Genomic DNA, 21,908 nt, shown 5'->3' with positions numbered 1-21,908 from the left:
AATCTATAAATTATATATGCCATAATAATGAAGGAACTAGGAACAGGAAGTAAGAGATCATGCTTGTGTTTTTAAAGAAGCATTTGACTCTTGTGTAAGAAAGCTAAATTAGGTAGAAGTGTTAGAGGAACATGGTAGTGTGGGAAAAGTACTCAATACTGCACTGAAGGGCCTTTTTAATTGAATTAATCAAGGGTTAACTCCTAAATTGCAGAGGTGGGAATAAAGATAGGACCAGAGAAAATGTTAAGAGGCTTTTAAAATGAAGGATTTTGATGGAGTAAATAGGGAAAAATTCTGCCTCATCAGGAGAGAGAGAGAAGGGAAGTGTGTTTCAATATTTCAGGAAGATGCCAAGGTGTGGGGAGAAACGTGTGATAGTTTTTATTTGTTTGATGTTGCTAAGCATTTATAGTCCAAGCTTAATTACTGTTGAAGGCAGTGGAGAGCTGCCACCTTGTATAGCTGCAGTCATCTAGTGAAGGAGTTACCATTGTGCTATGAAATATATTCCAGGATTTAAATACAGTGCTAATGAAGAATTAACAATGTAAGTTTAAAATTTTGTCATTTGGATTGGAATTTGCCTGTTGTGCCTTGTCCCTGGTGTAGGGTGAGGAGCAACAGCATGGAATATCATAAAAGCTTCTAACTTTCTACATTTTTGTAGTTTTATTGTTTAAACAATATTGGTGTTTTTGTATAAACTTTTCAAATTATCAGTTGGTTCATTGGTTTGGGTCATGGTCATATTTACAAGATATACAGGCAGCAAATCTAACTTATCATTGGAGATGTGACCCTGCTGACAAGGCCAGTATTTATTGCCCATCCCTTATTGTCCTCGAGTGTGGTATTCTTGAACTGCTACAGTAAATTGGATGAATTTGCTCCCATGGTATTTTTGGAGGCAGTGTAAAAGGGTTTGAACCCAGCAACAAAGGAAGAATAGTGTGTACCTTGGAAGGACAGACATCTGCTGCCCTTGCCCTTGTTGGTGGTAGAGGTCACAAGTATGAATAGTGCTATTTAAGTTGTTAGGTAGCATTACTGCACTTCAGAAATGACATACTCTGTAATGTAGAGTTGGGTGTAGTTAGTTCCTTGGGTAGTGTATCTGGTCCCAAACAAGTATGATGCTTTGTTCAGTGCAGCATTAAGCTTCTTGTATGTCATTTGGGTTGTATTCAATTGGGCAGGTGGAGAATATTCCATCATGCTCCTGACTTGTCCCTAGGTGATCGTAGAAAGTCTTTAGAATGTGAGGTGAGTCGCCTACTGAGATACTTGCCCTGTTCCTATTCCTTTAACCACAGTATTTTTGTAGCTGGTACCGTTGAATTCTTTTGTCACTGTTAAACCCTAGAATGTTTTTGGTAATGTCAGAGTTGAAGGTTAGACTCTCGCTTGTTGGAGAATGATCACTGCCTAGTTGGCACTACCTTTTTTGCCTTTCATTAATTGCATAATGGAAGGGGAAGAAATGTCAACATTGCAATAGAGGTTTAATTCTGTAATTCTTGTATACCAAAGGAAATCAATATTTACATCAGTGCTCTTAGAATAAGTACACATTGAAGCCAGGACTTGCATGGCTGATTTGTTACATGTTTTTAGGGGTAGTGAATAAACAGTGAAGTTTTACCATTTACTTTAAATTTCAATACTGATGGGGTCCTAGACCCTGCCCTGTCGATCTAAAATTCCAATGGAATGTTAAACCAAATTTCATCTACAGGTGGCTGATTATTAATAATCCTGCTTTCAAGAGCAGAAAAGTCATCCTTAAATTCTGGCCCAATGTTTATCTCCACCAACAATGTTGTTTCTGAGAGCCTGTGTATTTCGTACATTACAAGCAGTGCCTACACTGAGTGCTTTATGGATTGTAAAGCTCTTTGCAGTATTGTTTTCTAAGCAGCAGTAATTAACTAGATTTAATTCCAAAACATTCAGCTGAACATTTGCAATTTTGTAATCAAAGGCGAAGAAAATAAAAGCTGAAGTAGAATTTTGTGAAGAGTTTATAAATCATTTCTGAAGTAATTGATGTTCCTAAACCCAAGAATACTGCAGCAGGAAGTTTGTTACACATATTCAATGCAGTTTCATTTCAGAAAGAGAATGGCTAATAGTCTAGAATGCAGGATATCCACAAGAAAATGTATAAAATAAGATTTTAAACTTGGATGGCATCACTGAAGTTTGCAATTGTCAAATTAATTCTGAAATAAAGTTAAATGACATTCTGAATTTTCATGACTGTGGCCAGAGACCATGGGGATTTACAGTTGGTATACAAAGATTTTCCAGATTCCTGTGTTCTAACAATAACTGAAGAAATTGTTGGAAAAAGCTGCACCTCCTTAACTATTGTCCTTAACTATTTATGGGTTTATTTTAATGCATGAAGCACCATAACTTATCAATACAAAATGTGCTATTTCTATTTCAAATTAAGAAAATTGCTATAAATTACTAACTCTAATTTGGAGTACTTGATTTTGCTTTCTCAATTCCATTTTGTGAAATACATTACCCATGATCAGGTTTGCTGTAAATTGGTGCAACTTCCCTCAACTGGAATCTGAAATTAGGCAAGGTGAAACTGTTGTCCCATCTTGGAACATGATTATATTCCATTAATCAAAAATATGTTTTTTGTTTTTATTCCTTTTTAATGTGAGTATTTTAATTGCATTAAAAGCTTGAGCTGGGAATTGAGATGACATTCTTTTGAGTAAAATGTGATATTTGTTTGCAGATTATTGTGAATACTAATGCCTTCGTAACTCACCTGAAAAGGTGTGTGGTGTGCGGCATTTTAACTTCACCAGAAAGACCAGTGTTTTTTGTCAATCCCTAAAAAGATGTGGGTTTGTCTTAAACTTTGCAATTCTTCTCGTGAAGGTATTTTCATAGTTGCAGAATTTGAATTTGTCAGTGATTGTGTTCAAATTTGGTGTGCTGTTTAGAAGAGTATTTCTTGCATTTCTTGTTAGCCCTGAAGGTAGAGGCTGTAGATCTGACAGGTGCTCTCAAAGTTGCCTTGGTGAATTTTAGCTGTACATTTTATAGGTGACTCTGTGCTTGTCATTGAGAAAATTTTTAGTATAGTGTTGTGCCCTAGTTTTTTGGAGTTCAGACAAATGAGTATTCCATCTCAATTGTATGTGATTATGATACAGAAGGTAACTTTTTTTAAAAAAATACTTTCGAGGGATGTGGGCTTTAGGCTAAGCCAGCATTTAATTGTCTATCTCTGGCCCTTGAGATGGTGATGGTCGTGAACTGCTATCTTGAATCAGAATTTTGCTGGAACAGCTGTAAATGAACAGTGATATATTTCCAAGTCCAGGTTGTCAGTAGCTTAAGCAACTTCTGGGTGGCAATGTTCTTATACTGTTAAGCCTCTGGACCCCCTCCAATGCCAGCACATCCTTTCTGAAATAACTGCTCACAATACTCCAAATGCAGCCTTATAAAGTCTCAGCATTATATCCTTTTATATTCTAGTTCTTTCAAAATGAATGCTAACATTTGAATTTGCTTTCTTTACTACTGACTCAACCTGCAAGTTGACCTTTAGGGAATTGTGCAGTAAGACTCTTAAGTTCCTCTGCACCTCCAATTTCTGAATTTGCTCCCTGATTAGAAAATATTGTACACCTTTATTCCTTCTACCACATTGCATGGCTATACACTTCACTACACTGTAGTGGTAGTTCATGAGCTTGAATTTTTCCATGATTATAACTGAGTCCTCATTACAGGGTTATTAGTGTCTGGAAATTTTGTTGTGAGCACATCTTTTTGAACAGGAAGGAATCCACCAGCAGAGAGGCATGTGATAAGTTGAAATTTTTGTGTATTTGTAAGGTGCTATTCTGCTGTATGTTTGTGTTCTAGTTAAAATAGTGATTAGTGGATTTTGGGAAATTTGTTCTCAATGGAATGAAATAGTGAGGGCTAAAATTTCAAAGGAAGGATATACAAGAACAACGGGTCCTTCAAGAATTTTCTTTCTTACAGAGGCAATTTAGCACAGTATATTATAATTGCTGAACTGTTTCTATGCCAGTGTGTCATTCATGGCAGCCTTCGGGAAAATTTCTGAAGTAGGGTGAAGGAAGAGTAAAAGGGTAAGGAACATGGGAGAGTAACAAAGCCTTCTGGGTATTTCAGAAAGATGCAGTGGGAAACAATTGTTTATCATTAGTATTAGCAAAGTGTTTTTTCAAGCATTGCAAAATGTTGGTTAGTAATTTTGCACTATTTTGGTATTGAAAAGTGGGAGAGGTATCACTCGAGGCTTTATAGAAAGGCATAGTAGCCCGAAAGGAAAGCCGTTTAACAATGCTTGGGAAACAAAGATTCAAGTCTTTACCTCGGTTGCCAGACTTTTTCGAATCAATGGATGACAATATATTAACCTTGACTTAGGTTAAAGTATTATTCTCACCAATTGATCAGTACCCACTTATCTAATTTTAGGATAGTTACTGAAGTTGTGATTAGTTGGTTTACTGTTCACAACAAAGTCAAAGGTACTCAATTTGTCAGCCCAAAATTAGAATATTCAAGTACAGAGATGAGATGTTGGTTTTGTTTTTACTGTGTATTTGGGTTTTTTTCTTAATTTATAGATAATGTTTTGTGAGCTATTACAAACTAGTAATGACCGATTTATAAATATTTGGTACTAACATTAAGTATTAAGTGTTCATTTAGTTGGATAAGAAAATTCTCTATGCTGCTTAATAACTTACGAATGTTAGAGCTAGTAATTTTTGGCTTTAAGTATTAGCTTTGAAGGAATAAGCTGCCTATGCACAGACTATATATTCCTCTATTTCAATATTCTGGTTTAGTTTAAGGCTCGTTTGTTGTGCATGAAGTTTATATTTCCCAGGTTTGGGGGTGAACTTGGACTTGTTAGCAAATATTGCTTTTTGTATAGAGAATGCAAACAACAGGAATTCTGCAGATGCTGGAAATTCAAGCAGCACACATAAAAGTTGCTGGTGAACGCAGCAGGCCAGGCAGCATCTCTTGGAAGAGGTGCAGTCGACGTTTCAGGCCGAGACCCTTCGTCAGGACTAACTGAAGGAAAAGCTTACTCACTGTTCCTTCAGTTAGTCCTGACGAAGGGTCTCGGCCTGAAACCTCGACTGCACCTCTTCCTAGAGATGCTGCCTGGCCTGCTGCGTTCACCAGCAACTTTTATGTGTGTTGTTTTGTATAGAGAGTTGGGTTCTGAGTATCTGTACTCATTGAGATTTGTATTTGTCATGCCTCCAATTCAAATTCTGTACTAGTTTGTAATTTGTCCAGTTCTGAACCTTTCATCAAACTTTATGCTTTTTACCAAATTGATCAGTCTCAAGGCATCTTTGATTTTTCTCTCCCAAACTTTTGATTGACTCATGCTAGAATTACTGGTATAATTGGATACCTTGAACTATTCAACAGGACATCTTGTATATTCAGTTTATCATTTTAGTCAAATATGAGCTTAGATTCTGTCTGACTGCTAACTGAACACTTCAGATTTTAACCATGCCTAATAAATGCTTCCAAACATGATATAGTTTACACTTTTCATTTATCTACTTGGAACGTATCAGGAGCATTCAGTGATGGTAATTGCTCATCGCTTTTGCCATAATTGCTTAGAATGCTCAACTGCAAAAGTCTTAGTATTTTTTCATATTTAAAGTCAATGTTCTGGTGTATTTACATATAGTTTTAAAGAAATATCAAGTGAAAAAGCATTATGTAATTAATGAAATAAGCATAATGTAAATAAAATTGTATAGCTCATGAATATGCATTATTAATAGGAAATCAAGCAGAATAATTGAAACCTATCGAATGGTGAAAGACCTTGATGGAGTGGATGTGGAGAGGATGTTTTCTATGGTGTGAGAGTGTAGGACCAGAGGAGGCAGCCTTAGAATAGAAGAGCGTCCTTTTAGAACGGAGATGAGGAATTTCTTCAGCCAGAGAGTGGTGAATCTGTGGAAATTTTTGCCACAGGCAGCTGTGGAGGCCAAGTCTTTATGTATATTTAAGGCAGAGGTTGATAGATTCTTGATTGGCCAGGGCATGAAGGGATACAGGGAGAAGGCAGGAAATTGGGCCTGGTTGGAAGAATGGATTAACCATGATGAAATAGCGGAGCAGACTCAATGGGCCAAAATGACCTAATTCTGTTATTGTATCTTATGGTGTTATGATTTAATGTGGAATAGAGAACTCAAAAAAAGAGAAAAGATTTAAAGGAGTTTTACAAGCCAAGTACAATGTGGTATGTGCCTGGAATGCATTGCCAGGAGAAGTAATAGAAAAGTGTTTAAGAAGCACTTAGGCAGAGGATAGGGGAATAAAGACCATGTGCGAGCCGTTGGGATTAGTTTAAATTTGCCTCATTTTCAACACAGGTATTGTGGGCCAAAAGGACCTTCTGTGCTGTGCTGTGCTGTACTGTTCTGTGTTTACTAACTTTTAAAAAGGAATGTAAAGTCCTTAAAATTTTGAAATCTATGATACTGAAATGATATTAGCAACATGAACTCAGAAGTGGTTGAGAAATAGAGGATAGTAGTGAATGGTTGCTCTTCAGTCTGGAGAGCAGGTATGCAGTTGTATCCCCCAATGATGAAAATGGTAATCAGGCAGATATAAATAAACTGAAATGGCTAACATATAGAGGGTGTGAAATGAACTGACACAACAATCTGCTGGAGAATCTCTGGGTTGAATATGATCTGTGAGAGGAAAGAAATTGTCATTGTTTCAGGTCAATATTTCTTTCTACGGATGCTGCTCAACCCACTGAGTTCCTCCAGCATATCTTTATTGTTCTGGATCCCAGTATCCGTCTCCTCTGACTTCATGAAATGAGCTAAATGCTCTTGGGAGGCAAATGAGTGGTAATATAGATGTGGTTTTGAAGGACTTGCAGGAATATGGGATATTGTGGTCAGGGGTGTATAACGGAATTGAACCCTTCGGTACTCCACATCCATGCCAACTTTTTGCTGTCTGCATTATGACCATGTCTATCTAAATGCTTCTTAAATACAACAATTGAATCTGAATCCACCACCATCTCTGGCAGCATGCTTCAGATATCAACCACTCTGTTTAAAACAAAAACTTGCCAATAATGTCCCCTTTAAATCTCCTACCTGTTACTTTAAAACTATGATATCTCTACTCAGGTTAAAAGATTTTGACTTTCCATCCTAGCTAAGCCTCTCATAATTTTATACTTCTGCCTTCCCCCAGAACTAAAGTGCTGCTATTCAGTCAGATCCTATTGTATCTGCCCTGCACTCTCCCCAGCACACAGATATGCATTCTACACTTTATAGATAGACATACAGTGAAAATACCAGGAAGTTATAGTAAAGCCAGAATTTGGTAATGTGAGTGCCACTTGATGGAAGAAAGAGGTTTGCATAGAATTGCTTCTCAGTCATGTGGCGACTGGAGAAACATATTCTTCTCAGAGCAGATAGATTGAAGAGGGACCTGAAAATTGAACAACATTGATAAATGGCCATTATCAGAACACTTTAGGATCAATTCATCTCAGGTTTCCAGCCAAGCACAGGTACTGATTTTAACCAACATTTCGATGACAAACTCTGCCATCTTCATCAGAGATGATGCCTGGGCATCCCATCTACAGGATTCCCTATGAATGCGGAGCAGTGTATGTCAAAACCCACATCAAGTAGTACAGGAGGTGTATCCATTTGGGTTACCCAGAGAAATAGGCAGCAGCAGAACATTGCATTTGCAGTGGCCATAGGATTGACTTCACACAAAACTATTGTGCCACACCAGTGGCTTTTGGGATTGCCTGGTGAAGCCAATGAAATAAAACTAGAGGAGAATAATTTTAACAAAGATGAAGATCTCGCTCTAAGTAAGAACTGGAATTCGATTGTAAACAAGGTGAGCGAAATTCATGTTGGATGAGAACTAACTAATCAGGAGGGACGTACAATGGCAGTATAAATACCACCAGACTAGACATACCCAGGCATCATCCCTGATGAAGATGGCAGTCTGTGATCAAAACAGTTACCAAGTGGAAGCCCAACAAGACTTTATTCATCATGTGTGGTGGGAAAGTATGAGATAATTTTTCACATTTTAAATTTTTACCAAAATTACGGGGAAGAATTTTTTTTATTTGCACTGTTATTTAATAACTGAAGATATCATCAAACTTGCTCTTTGGGTAACTTGCATTATTGGCAACCCTCTTTTCTCAATAACTTCTCAAAAGAAAAATGAGTTGAACCTCCTGTGTTTGAAGAAAGATCTCCAACCTGAAACTCTGATTCTCTTTCTCTTTCCACAGATGTGGACAGACTTGAGTATTTTTACCATTTGTTTTTGTTTTAAATTTTAGCCTCTTTTTTTTACTTCCAATCTCTTGATGCTAAGGTTTCCTATTTTCATTTAATGTGCTGAATATCAACTGTTTATTAACCATGCTTTCCTCCCATTAATTTCTATCACCTTTATCTTGTTGCTTTCTTCCACCACATTAGATTTTTCTCCAGTGCTTGTGCTATTACCATTGTGCTTATACCACTTTCCGATTCCCACGTCAAACTGCTTTTCTTTCCTTCCATTTTGCTTACTATTTTATTAACTCCACTGCACCTCAAAATTGCTTTTTATTTTCTTTTCCCCTACCCTCCTAACTGCCTAATAATCTTGGGTACTTTAGCTAGTTGGTATGCTCTGATCCAAATCTAGTTATTAAGGGTGTGTGTACTCTTTCCTGATGAGATGCAAGGGTAGAGATCCTTCATAACTCTCTTCCAGTAAAGAATGATAAGTTAGGCCATCCTATAAAAGTTCAAGATACAATAAAAGTAGAGATCAAAGTTAAAATAAAACCTTTTTTTTATTGTGAATAAGCATTGACTTTTAAATGATATGAACATTTGACCATCATTGCTTTTTTAAAAAATCTAGTCTCTTAAAGCAAATTTAACATTCTGCTGAGTCAAAATTCAAGAATTTATTTCCAAATAAATCATCAGTCAGTGATAAAAGTATACACCACTGTGGTCAATGTTATTTATTCGCTTTAAATATGTACAATGGCAGGACTTAGTTGCTGCAACTGCTTTCCATATATTATCTTAATTGGTTGGTCAGGAAAACACACTTTCTCAGTAATTGATATCACTTAGAGATAGAGTTAGAGGATAAGAGCTTAATGATGCATACTTGTGTTAATAAGGTGATAATAACAATTGATTTGCCCAATATTGCTGTCTTGAGTTAATGGTTTAAAGATATTGTAGCTGTTGGATGTACTTAATGACATTTCACTGGATGTTGCAGTATTATGGTATTGGTCCTGCAGTAAGTTAGTGACCTCAGTGTGAGGAGACTTATTTTTCAATCATAAGATGTGAGTGATGAATTGGAGAGCTGTAAGTCCCTTTGGACTGAATGGCTTGCTGCATGTTTGTTGTGCATATACAGCAGATGCAGATTGTCTTGGATCTTGGAGCAGGTGGGGTTTTACAACAATTTTAGTTGTATGGTCTTTATTACTGTTTCTACCCATTTCTTTTCAGATTTAAATTTGAGAGAGGCGTTGAATTCTTTTGATGGTCTTGGGTGTTTAGAATTCTTCACCACAGAACAGTGGAGGCTGAATTGTGATACATATTGTTCTGGGCGGCATGCAAAACAAAAGCTTTTCACTGTATCTCAATGCCCATGCCAATAATAAATCTATTAGGAGCAAAATGGGCTCTTTTGGTCTACAAGAGAATCTAAAGAATACAAGGAACCAACAGGAAAGTGGAGCTGTCAGGATCAGATTAGCCCTGATAATGAACGATAAAGCAGAAATTGTTAGTTGTGAGGGAACATGTAGCATTTCCTCATATTACTTGTTTTAATCTTTTATGTATTTCAACATAACATGAGACTTCTGATTATGTCCACTGGATCTGTCATAGTTTCAGAGTAACTATTAAATCCAGAATATGCATCACCAGATAGCATATTTCTGTGTCCCTGTCTCTTGCTGTTGTCTCCCTTTCTCTAGCCATTTCTAAGTGATTTGTTTATTCATTTCCTTTTATCAAGGAATAATAACCAATTTAAAAACAGATGGCTGAAGTGTATTTAATTATCCCTTCGGAATATCTAAAACTAATACTACTGTTCTGGAGTTCAGAATTTGATAATCACCTTAATTTCTCTTGTTTTCTCTAAAAGTGAAAGAGTATTAGATTTGTAAATGTTTTGAAACATGCTTTGTTTCAGAGGCAAGATTGCTTAAACACAGACTGCATCCAAAACTCAACTTGGACATTGTCTCCACAAATAATACTGTGTTATCTTAAACCTTTTGTTTTTAAGTAGTATTTTAAACCAGTATTTAGTGTTGAGATAGACAGATATGAACAGTTTTGTGGCAATTTCAAACCATTAGAATTCCAATAAGCAGGAGGTAGCAAAATTTAAATACTAGGAATTCACGGAATCAAAAATATTTAGTTTCCCCACATGTATTTTGATAAATATTGATTTTGATGAGCTGTTTGTTCTGTTGCCAAGATCTATTTTCAGATGTAGATTTTCTGTGGTTAACAAGAGTTCGCTGCATATTTTTGGGATGGCTAAAGTCTTATTCTCAACACTTAAATATCTGTCTATTAAATATTAAGGAATTGAAGAGGGAAATCCTGTGGGGGTTTTTTGGCATGGAATTTGACACTGCACTGGAATTGAAACCCTGTGGTTTATTCCTGTTCTCCAGAGTACAGTCAGCACTAAAGAGATAATTGTACATCAGCCCTAAAGCTGTAGCAAAAAAAACTCGTGTTTGTTGCATTTGCTCTGTTTTCTGTGAAATCAAAGGAAAATGTGAGCCATGTTCTATCTGACAACCATTCCTTGCAGGGTGGAAACTGACCTTGCAATCACATTGAGAACCCATCAACAATATTAGTTTAGAGATGAATCATTTGTGTTTCTTGCTATTTGGCACTTTTATCCATTCATGCATAAACGTACACCATGATAACATGACATCACTTTGGTAATCATTTGAGCATTTTGTATATATTAAACATTTCTAGATTCAAACATTAAGAAAAACCTTAGTGCAGCAGTCATAACTCGCGGCAGCAGCAAAGTAACTGCATCTGCATGAGAATTAGAAGATGCTCTTATTTAAATATAATAGAATGTGTCATTAAGGTGTCCATTAATAATGCTCTTGAGCAAAGTGAGAACTGGAAATTTGGATAGTTTGTTAAAAGTTTCATATATTAGTCTGCATGTGTCAGGAATAAATTCTGCACATTTGGGCCCACTTCTGAGGTGAATGGACTAGGTGATGGTTTGGATTGAGCACTGTTAGTCAAAATAATACAGCATGGAGAGGGCCTTTCCCTCCAACTTCCATGCTGACCCTGGTACCTGACAAATTTGAGTTTATTGTCATCTGCACAAGTATGCACAGGTGCAATGAAAAGTGTACTTGCAGCAACAAGTAATCAATTCCATTTAAAAACGCAAATGCAAGATAATCTGCAGATGCTGGAATTTCAGGCATTACACATAAAAGTTGCTGGTGAATGCAGCAGGCCAGGCAGCATCTATAGGAAGAGGTACAGTTGACGTTTCGAGCCGAGACCCTTCATCATCAGGATGGAGGGTCTCGGCCGAAACGTCGACTGTACCTCTTCCTATAGATGCTGCCTGGCCTGCTGCATTCACCAGCAACTTTTATGTGTGTTGCAATCATTTCCATTTGCCTGCATTTGGCTCATATCCCTCTAAACTGCTGCTATCTATAGGGAACTCATGGCTTCATTTATGCTGTCTGAAGAGTTGAGCACTTTACTGCTATTAGAGAACATTTATTGATAATTTAGTCAGTATTTTTAATCTGGAAGTTTTATTGATCATCTTTTATACTCCTGAATAATGTACTCAATCATTTTTCTACTAAAAAGTGCCAGTAAACTGCCTTTGACAGAGTCAGTTCATTCAAAGAAAAATTTCCAAAGCTTTTTTCCCAACCACAGATGAAATTCATGTACAAAAGAGATTCCTACTTCCATCTGTGTACATCGTGCACAGTACTCACCAGACTCACAATTGAGATCAATCCAACTGGTCTCGACTAACTGTAACCATGACTGTGCTAGAAAAGAAATGTAGTGTGATAGGTAGTTGCTAGTGCCAAGGCAGAGGTTCATGATTCTGTTTGGGAATATTCCTGTTAAAATCTGAACGTACGTACAGTAAATAGGATGATACATTTTGTAAGAATGGTGTGATATAGAATATCATTCAGTTCAAGAAGCTGCATCTTTAAAACAGCCAGGTTTATTATTTAATAACTAGCCATGGGTCCGATTAGAATCTAAGCTTGTTCTTTTTGAAAAAGGAGGTATTTCCTCCTTTTGTACATAAAATGTTAGCATAAGTGAGTAATTGAAGCAGTAATCTCTTTAACCAATCAAAGGTTCTCAGGCCCTTCAGCCCACCATGTCCGTGCTAACCTTTTATCCATCTTCCCATTTTTCCCCCATTATATTATTTTAAAATTATTTATTGATTGATAGTGCAGTTGGCCCTTCTGACCCTTCAAGCCACACCGTACCTAGCAACCCCACAATTCCAATTAACCCTAACCTAATCACAGGGCAGTTTACAGTGACTAATTAACCTCCCTGGTACATCTTTGGAATGCAGGAACAAACTAGAGCAGCCAAGGAAAACCCATTCATTCCACAGGGAGGACACGCAGAGATTCCTTGCAGAATGATGCCGAAATTGAACTCTGAACTCTGCAAGCTGTAATACTGTTCAGCTAACTGCTACGCTACCATTGCCACTGTGGCAATAGGCTTGTATTCTTTTATGCCTTGCCTAGTTATCTTTTTTAAATGCTTAAATGTACTAATTACCCAATTCTTCCATCAATGCTGATGGTGCATTCCTGATTTCAACCAAGAAGAACTTATCTCTTACATTCACTTTAGAACTCTTTCCTCTCTCTTTAAAGCTGTGCCTCTTTTTTTTAATACCCCTACCACGGGAAGAAGATCATGCCTTTCTTACTGTAGTTTTGTACAACTGCATCTGGCCTCAGTCGTTTTCATTCCATGAAAGTCAAGCCCAGCCCATCAGTCTCTACTCCATTACTGTTCTTCCAATCCAGGCAGCATTTTAGTAAATCCTAACCTGTCCAGTACAAACATGTACTTCATGTGACAACTAGAAATGCATACAGTATCACACATAAAAGTTGCTGGTGAACGCAGCAGGCCAGGCAGCATCTCTAGGAAGAGGTGCAGTCGACGTTTCAGGCCGAGACCTGACGAAGGGTCTCGGCCTGAAACGTCGACTGCACCTCTACCTAGAGATGCTGCCTGGCCTGCTGCGTTCACCAGCAACTTTTATGTGTGTTGCTTGAATTTCCAGCATCTGCAGAATTCCTGTTGAATGCATACAGTATGCTAAGTGCAGCCTAACCAATGTTGTATAATGTTGCAACATACTGTACCAACTGTTGTATCTTGTGCCCCAGCCTATGAAGGCGAGCATGCCAAGTACTACCTTACCATTTTCCACCCATTGCCACTTTCAGCGACATGTGGACGTGGGACCTTGTGTTTCTCTCTTCAGTGTTCCTCAATGCCCTACCATTTACTGTACATGTCCTACCCACTACTTGACTTGACAAAATGCAACATGTCACATTTGTCAGCAATAAATTCTATTTTGCAGTGCTCAGGACTATTTTCTATTTTCTATCTGATCCATAACTGCTGCTAATGCAGCTATGCATACTATTAATTTTCATGGCATCCACAAACTTGTTAATCGTACCTTCTTTATATCTAAATCGTTAAAATGTATCGCAAACAGCGAAGGTCTTAGTACAGATCCTTGTACACCCCTAGTCGCAGGCTTGGAATTTAAAAAATCCTTCCATTGCTACCCTCTGCCTTGAAACCTTGAAGACACTTTTAGCATGGACTAGATGTACCACAGGCCTGTTTCTGTGCTGCAGTGTTCTATGGCTATGACACTTGAAAACGGATTATCAAAAAGTCATTGTTATAGATGCATTGACATTTAGGTGACATATCTTCATCTTGAGGCTACAAATTAGAGCTTTGGTAACTGAAAGCAAGTCGGCCGTTGATGAAGCAGTTCAATCAAGTATGGTCTGGAAGTTTGAACAAAAATACATGGATCTCAGTGGATCATGGGGCTGGGAAGATTACCAGAAACTGGTGAGACTGTGTGGACAGATGGGTCTTGAGGAATAAGATTTTAAATTTAATGTATTGCTTAACTGGGAGTTAGAATAAAGACCAGAAATTCACAAGTCTAGTGGTAACAGGCATTAATGAGTGTTTCAGTAGTGTGCCACTTAAGAATACAATTATAATAAAACTAACAGCTCATGCAGTTTAGCTTGTTATATATACACTGATTTGGCAATAATTAAGTTAGAACATAAATCAGTTTATGTACTGAGGCAGAGTGGAAAAACTTGCATGCCATCCATACAGATCAATTCATTACAACAGTGCATTGAGGTTGCACAAGATAAAATAATAAGAGTGCAGAATAAAGAGTTACAATACAGAAAAAGTACAGCACTGGTAAACATGCAAAACCATAACAAGATAGATTGTGACATTAGAGTTCATCTTATCATACAGGGAACCATTTATTAGTCTTAGAATAGTGCGATAGGCTCTGTCCTTGAGCTTGCTGTTGCATACTTTTAGGCTTTTGTATTTTCTGCCTGATTGGAGGGAGTTGGAGAGATCATCAATGGAGAGTGGGCTCCTGGATACTGGCTGCTTTATTAAGAAGCAAAAAGTGTAGATAGAGGCCATGGAGAGGAGGAAGTACAGACTGACCTCTGTCCACATCTCCGTACAGTTTCTTGTGGTCATAGCCAAAACAGTTGGCAAATCTGGCTGTGATGCATCTGGATAGGACGCTTTCTATGATTCACAGATTTAAAAATTGCTGAGTGTCAAAGGGAATATGCCAAATTTCTGTAATCACCTGATGAAGTAAGAGGTGCTGGTGAGCTTTCTTGGCTGTAGTGTCAGCATGGTTGGATCAGGATAGGCTATTTGATCTTTGGAGCTTGAAGCTCTTAACTCTGACTTCAGCACTATTGATGTAAACAGGAGTATGTGTGCCACCCCTTTCTGAAGCCAATGACCAGTTCTTTTGTTTTGCTGGCATTGAGAAAAAGATTGTTGTCATGACTCCATTGTCACTTGACTCTCCATCTCCTTCCTGTACTCTTGCATTGCTATTTTAGATACGGTACACTGTGGTAGTGTCACTTGCAAACTTGTAGTTGGAGCTAAAGCAGAACCTAGCCACACAGTCGTGAGTGTACAGGAATTAGAGTAGGGGGCTGAGGACAATGTTTTGGGCACCAGTGCTGAAGGTAATTGAGCAGAGGTGTTGCCTTCTATCTTTACTGATTATGGTCTGTTGGTCAGGTTTACGTTTGGAATTATAGTATTGAAGGTGGAGTTGTAGTCAGTAATAAAAACAAGTTAACATAAGTGTCTTTATTGTCGAGATGCTCCAGAAATGAGTGTAGGGCCAGAGAAATATTTGCCATAGACCTGTTTCGGTGATAAGCGAATTGCAGTGCATAGAGGGATAGTGCTACAAGATCCCTCTTGAATGAGGAACAAACATCTTGTGCTTTTTGTGAGTGGGTAGAAAGCCAATCCCAGTTCTCTGCATTTTAATGAGTTGTTAAATGATGCATAAAATACAACTGAATTCTAATGACTCGAAGTGCTACTCTTTTACTTTGTTTAGAATGATGTCATCTGCATGACTGTAATCTTAACAGCAAATTCAAGGTGACTATTTACATTTCCTCAGCTTCCTTTTTAATGCACAGTATTTACATTAATTCAAACAATTTACTCAAAAAATGATGTTAGGTTGTTGAGCTTTAAAGCTGAGAATGGCAAGAACTTGATGATTAACGTCTCAAAAATTTGAAGGATGGCCTTTTAAGTCATATTTTATCAGGTTCTTAGATTGTGGATTGGTGATAGTAAAGGTGGCCCCGCTATTTAAGGAAGGAAAGAAATTATGGTGGGGGGGAATGCTGGGATTTATGATAAATAATGTGTTAATAAGACACCTTGAAAAGAGTAATAAGATTGATTAGAATTGGCATTAATTTTTTAGAATATGGATTAGAGGTGATAAGAAGGAACCAGTAGATGTGTATTTAGGATTTCAGGAATATTTTCAATAAGTCAAACACAGGAGGCTGGTTAACGAGGTTAAAGCACATAGAGTTGGGAGGAATATACTTAAAGAGAATTGAAAATGGTTAAGAATAGGAGTAAATGGATCATTCTGGGGTTGAGTTATGACCAGAGAGATGCTTTGAGGAATGAAGGGTCGAGGAGGAAAGAAATTATTCATGGTCTATATTATTGATTTAGCTGATACTAAACTAGATGGAATTTTGAGAAATGGTATTGTTTTCCTGACTGAGGAACTTTGCACCAGGAAGCATGCTTTGGGAACAAGAAAAGTCTTAAGGCTGAAATGAGGTGAAATTTCTTCACTTCGTGAATCTATGGAATTCTGTATCCTGGTCATGGAAGCAATCGTGTTCATTTAAAACAAGTGGATAGATCCCTCGATATTAAATGAATTGGGGGATATGGGGAAAATGCTGAAAAATAGTACAAAGGTAGATTAGACAAGTACGAAAAGTTCATATGTTGGAACTCCTATTTTATGATCCCATAACATCCTAAATTGATTACTCCTAACTTGATGAGAACTAACTGATGGGGTTTTATATTTACTCAGTAACTTGTATGAAGGTCATTCTAATCAGCAGGTTTTTAATGTGTGTTTCTTGTCTTAGTGTTCTCTTACCCTACTCTCCAGAATATTTAATGCCCATTTCATAATCAGATGTGTGAATTAAATCTAGTTGTACAGAGATGACAGGTTAATTTGCTAAATCACTTTGGGAAAAACTATCCTGGTAAACATATCAAAGCAATATTTACAACCTAAGTGTTGATTCTGGTGCAGTTATGTGTAGAATTCGATGTATCTGAAAGTGGCAAACGCTTCTTACGTCAGTTTTACTTTTGCATCAAATTTGCCTTAATAAATTGATTTGTGTTCAGCATTTACAGCAGAACAATACCAGCAACATCAACAGCAACTAGTACTGATGCAGCAACAACAACTTGCACAGATTCAGCAGCAGCTAGCACATAGTAATTCAGGCTCCAATTCTTCACAGGTAAGCACTGTTCAATTAAATATTACTTTAACAGCTGTGTGACTTTGTTACTTTTTTAAAAAGTATACTTTAAATACGGTATCATAACAAAAACCTATTGGTACACATGATTTTTAAGATTGATATCTTTATTATACAAAACTTTGAAGGAAATTGTGTCAAGGCGAATTATCAACAGAGAAATACAGAAACTCAGGTTTGATTGGCAATTGAAATCATTGGATTGATGCATAATCAGTTTTTAATTCACTACTGTGGCAAGATTGAAGAAGTTATGTTTTCAGGATTAGAACTGTCACTTAAAAATTTTTAATTAAAATGAACTGTTTTGCTAGGCAATGAACAGTGTATAAATTAATATTTTGGAAGACTTTGTGCATATTCTTATACAAGTGGGGCAATAGCTGCAGCTATCAGCAATGTTATTTTTGACTGTGAGCTCAATGCTGCCAAAAAAAAAAGTTGCCTGTTGAAGCAATGGAAAATGTTCAGCAAAGGTCATCTCAGAACACCCTGTCATCATTTCTAAGATCTTTGAATATTAAATGAAATTAGACAGCAACCATATGATCATAATTACTTAGTTCTCCATAAATTTCATTGAATACAAACAATAGAAATATTTCTGAAGTGATCTATTTAAAAATCAATTATTTGTTGCTTACAATAATATTTCTGATTTATTGGATAATTTCTTTATTCTTATACAACAGGGTTCTGTTTCAAAAACATTGGATTCAGTCAGCGCACAATTTGCAGCCTCGGCTTTAATGACATCCGAACAATTGATGGCATTCAAAGCAAAGGAGGAGGCAGTGCTTGGAATCAATGGTGTCCTCCAAGCCTCAGGTAAATCTAGATAGTCACAAAATGAAATACTTTTGGAGGTGAATGGGGAGAAAGACCATATTTTCAGAAATGTAAAGGAATATGTTATTAAAGTTTACATTGTAGAGAATTTGTTATTCATTCTCATCCAGCCTTTTTGACTATATTGAGTAACTTTTTTTAAATACAGTTGCTATATTTGTGGCAATGTGGAGAAAAATTTCAAGCTCATTGCTGTGGTTGGCACAGTAGTGTAGCAGTCAGCACAACACTTCACAGCCACAATCAGTGATTGAGGTTCAATTCCTGCCACTGTCTGTAAGGAATTTTATGTTCAGCCGGTGACTACAAGTTTCCTCCAGGCACTATGGTTTCCTTCCACGCTCCAAAAATATACATATATGGGCATCTTGTGTTGCGCTTGAAGCACTTCTTCAGATTGTGTTGGTTGGAGATACAAGTGATACATTTCACTGTTTCAATTTATGTGTGACAAATGAAGCTAAACATTATAAGGGTGAGACTAATTGTTCTCCATTTACTTACATATAAACAATATAGCAACCTGTGTTGGAGTATAATTTAATGTCCCAAAAATTTTGCACTTTCAGCTGACAAAAATAAAGCACTGACCAGCAGGCAAGTTTGGTTAGAGGCTAAACATATTGACTTGAATCTTGCCCATTTAGCCTAAAGAACACTTCACAAAGTTGCTGTTAAATTACAGCCAACTGAAGGCATGTTTAACAACTGATGCTATTCATACCTTCAGCTAATTACAGCCATTTTTTTTAAAGCTCACTGATTTCATTCATATTTTAATTTTTAAGAGCAGCTTATTTTCATTTCTGTAATGGTATATACCCTGTATAATGTTTGAACAGTATTTAAATTAGTTTTCCATCCCAACTTTAGACATCTGATTTAAAGATGGAAGATCAGCAGACATATACTATAAAATTGCTACTTAAAGATTTGTGAATTGGAACTGTTATTGTTTGAAAAAAGCAAGCAGGTAACCAGAAAACCTGCGGAGTTCCTACAGCATTTTGTGTGTTGCTCTGAATTTCTAGCATCTGCAAAATCTCTTGTGGAAATCATGCTATGCAGCCATAACCCTTTTAAATGTAGGCTTAGTATTTTATCTTGGGGGTTTGGGGAATTGCATGTTAGAGATGTTCATTGACAAATGCTCTGAGAAAACAATAATCACATTTCTGGAGGAGCCCAGTCTTTGAACCTTTCCGAGTATTATCGGTTTTGAATGTGACAAAGTTTTTTAAAGCCTTTCCTTAATACTTCGACAAGGCAGAACAAATGTGATTGGGACTTTGTTGTGTTACTTGATATATTTGCTTGCTTTAACCTTCTGTGGCACATATTCCTTTAGTGTGCAATAAAATTGATGAAATATGAACTTGTTGGTCATAATGCCTTCCCAAATGCAAATGCACCAACATTAATTCAGATCATTTCACTGATTGTTTCTTGCCCTGATCTCAAGATCATGCAAGTGTTCTAATTCTGTTTTATTTTTACTATTCACAGGATCGTACAAGGGCTTACACCTCACGAGTACCACACCTACAGCACTTGTGCAAACCAGTCAATCGTCATCATCAGCAGCAGGTTCAGCCTTACTGCCTTCCTGCAGCAACACACAGACAGCAACTTCCCATAGTGCACTGAGTCACCATGGAAATACTACGAACTCAAGTCCTCAGGTTTTGCTTGGCAACAGCCTTCGCATAGGTGTACCCAGCTCAGTAGCTGCTGTTAATTCTGTCACCAGTCTGAATGCACGTCATATACCACGAACTTTAAATAATGTTCCAACAGCTGCCTTAAAACTGGCTTCAGCAGCAAATTGTCAGATGCCCAAGGTTACAGGCTCCACATCCATGGACGGAGTACCAAGGTAAGCTGTATTCTCAAAGTTAATAGTTGTAATTTAATATTCAAGATTTGGTTTCAAGTTGGCTCAGTTTTTACAAGAAAAAGTATGCCCTTAGCAGCTTGTTTCCATGTGTGCTGTAGTAAAGATTAATTGTCTGGATGGTAACTTTTTACATTCAAGCACTCTCTCCATCTAGCGTTGCCTAAAGCTGATAGTGGGTCGGGTGGGGAGGGGCAGATAAATATGTGAAACCAGTGGGATCTATTAAAGGTAAGAAATTCTAAAAGTCTTTAGTTATAATAATTCCCCTCTACAAATACTGTATATTTAATTTATAGATTACTGATAATGCAGTCCTTTCACAAATTGGAGTCATAGTTTCAGCCTGTCACCCAGTTGCAACATTCCTCATAATACCCAAATTCACAGAAAATGCAATCTGCTCCTTTAATGGAATGCATTTAATTGCAAGAATGATCTCCATTTGATTGTGATTAATCATTGTCCCATTTCTATTGCTTCTGTGTACTGGTCTCAACCATGTGCTTGAAAACACTACTTGCTACAGAAATTGATGTTGGGCTCAAATAATCATGGAGGAAAAATTTGTGCCAGTTCCCCATAAACCATGAGTTCTTTGATTTGTCAGGTATTCATATATCTCCACTTTAAACATAGCTGGCCTTCACAATGCTTGAAGCAGAGTATTCAAGTGATTCGGTATCCTCTGTCAGCAGAAGTTTCTGTGCCCCTCAATTTTAAACGACTAGCCTTATTTTGCAACTATGACCCCTTTCTTAACTCTCCCACCGGCGAAAATACCTCAACGTCTACCCTGTCAAGCCCACATATCTTTTATGTTTGAATACAGTCATTCTTCTAAACTGCAAGAAATATAGACCCAAGCTGTTCAGCCTTTCTTTCTAGGACAATCCCCTTTCCCAGGAATTAGTCTAGTGAATCTCCTTTGGGTTGCCTCCAATGCTACAGTATCCTATTTTTAGTTAAATGGACCAAAGCTGTACATAGTATTCTGGGTGTGGCCTGTACGACTGAACAAGACCACTCTATTCTTAAAACTCTAATTTCTTCACTATATAGGCTGATATACCATTTTGCTATTTGTTGAATATGCCTGCTAACATTTTATGATTTATATACTGGAATACTAGGATGCCTCTGACCTTTGCCCTCTAGAACTTGTGCATCCAGGATGACCTGCACAAAGTACTAAAGATGTACCAGCACTTACTAAACCATACCCTAATGAATATCACCAGCTTTGGGAATAAGTGATGTGGTGGAAGAGAAATAGTAGAAAAAAGCACTCGTATGATTCAGTTGTTTTTATCCATACGATATAGGGAACAGACTCAGACCATTTGGCCCATCAAGCTTTCCCTATCTTTCCATTATGGCTGATTTATTACGCCTCAACCCTATTCTCTTGCCTTCCGCCCATAACCTTTCACACCCTTGCTAATCAACGACCTATCAGCCTCCTTTTTAAATAATACCCAATGATTGGCCTCCACAGCTGCCTGTGGCAATGAATTCCACAGTCATCACCCTCTAGTTAAAGAAATTCCTCCTAATTTTTGTCGTAAAGGGACATCCCTCTATTCTGAGGCTGTGCCTTTCAGTCCTAGATTCCCCTATTATATGAAACATCCTTTTCACATTAACTCTAACTCGGCCTTTCAATATTCGATAAGTTTAAATGAGAACCCCCTTGTTCTTTTAAACTCCAGTGAGTACAGATCCAGAGCAATCCCAAAAGACCCCTTTTACCTCTGATTTCTGAATTTGCTCCCTGTTTAGAAAATA

The 21,908-nt window shown here is 37.3% G+C and overlaps 1 protein-coding gene and 1 long non-coding RNA gene across 4 annotated transcripts in view; one reads left to right on the top strand and one right to left on the bottom strand.

Annotated features, from left to right (window-relative positions):
* The window catches only part of LOC140195517 (uncharacterized), a 115,944-nt gene that overhangs the window by 13,784 nt on the left and 80,252 nt on the right, over positions 1 to 21,908 (bottom strand). The gene's annotated exons all lie outside the window — the stretch shown is intronic.
* The window catches only part of LOC140195516 (enhancer of polycomb homolog 1-like), a 201,790-nt gene that overhangs the window by 174,836 nt on the left and 5,046 nt on the right, over positions 1 to 21,908 (top strand). For all 3 annotated transcript variants that reach the window (XM_072253972.1, XM_072253971.1, XM_072253973.1), the window contains 3 exons: positions 17,238 to 17,356; positions 18,070 to 18,205; positions 19,733 to 20,102. In XM_072253972.1, the coding sequence (XP_072110073.1) occupies positions 17,238 to 17,356; positions 18,070 to 18,205; positions 19,733 to 20,102 (625 nt within the window). The remainder of the gene's footprint in view (positions 1 to 17,237; positions 17,357 to 18,069; positions 18,206 to 19,732; positions 20,103 to 21,908) is intronic.

The sequence above is a fragment of the Mobula birostris genome, chromosome 3, assembly GCF_030028105.1.
Source record: "Mobula birostris isolate sMobBir1 chromosome 3, sMobBir1.hap1, whole genome shotgun sequence".
NCBI lineage: Eukaryota > Metazoa > Chordata > Chondrichthyes > Myliobatiformes > Myliobatidae > Mobula > Mobula birostris.
This window is presented reverse-complemented; position numbering and strand designations above follow the sequence as displayed.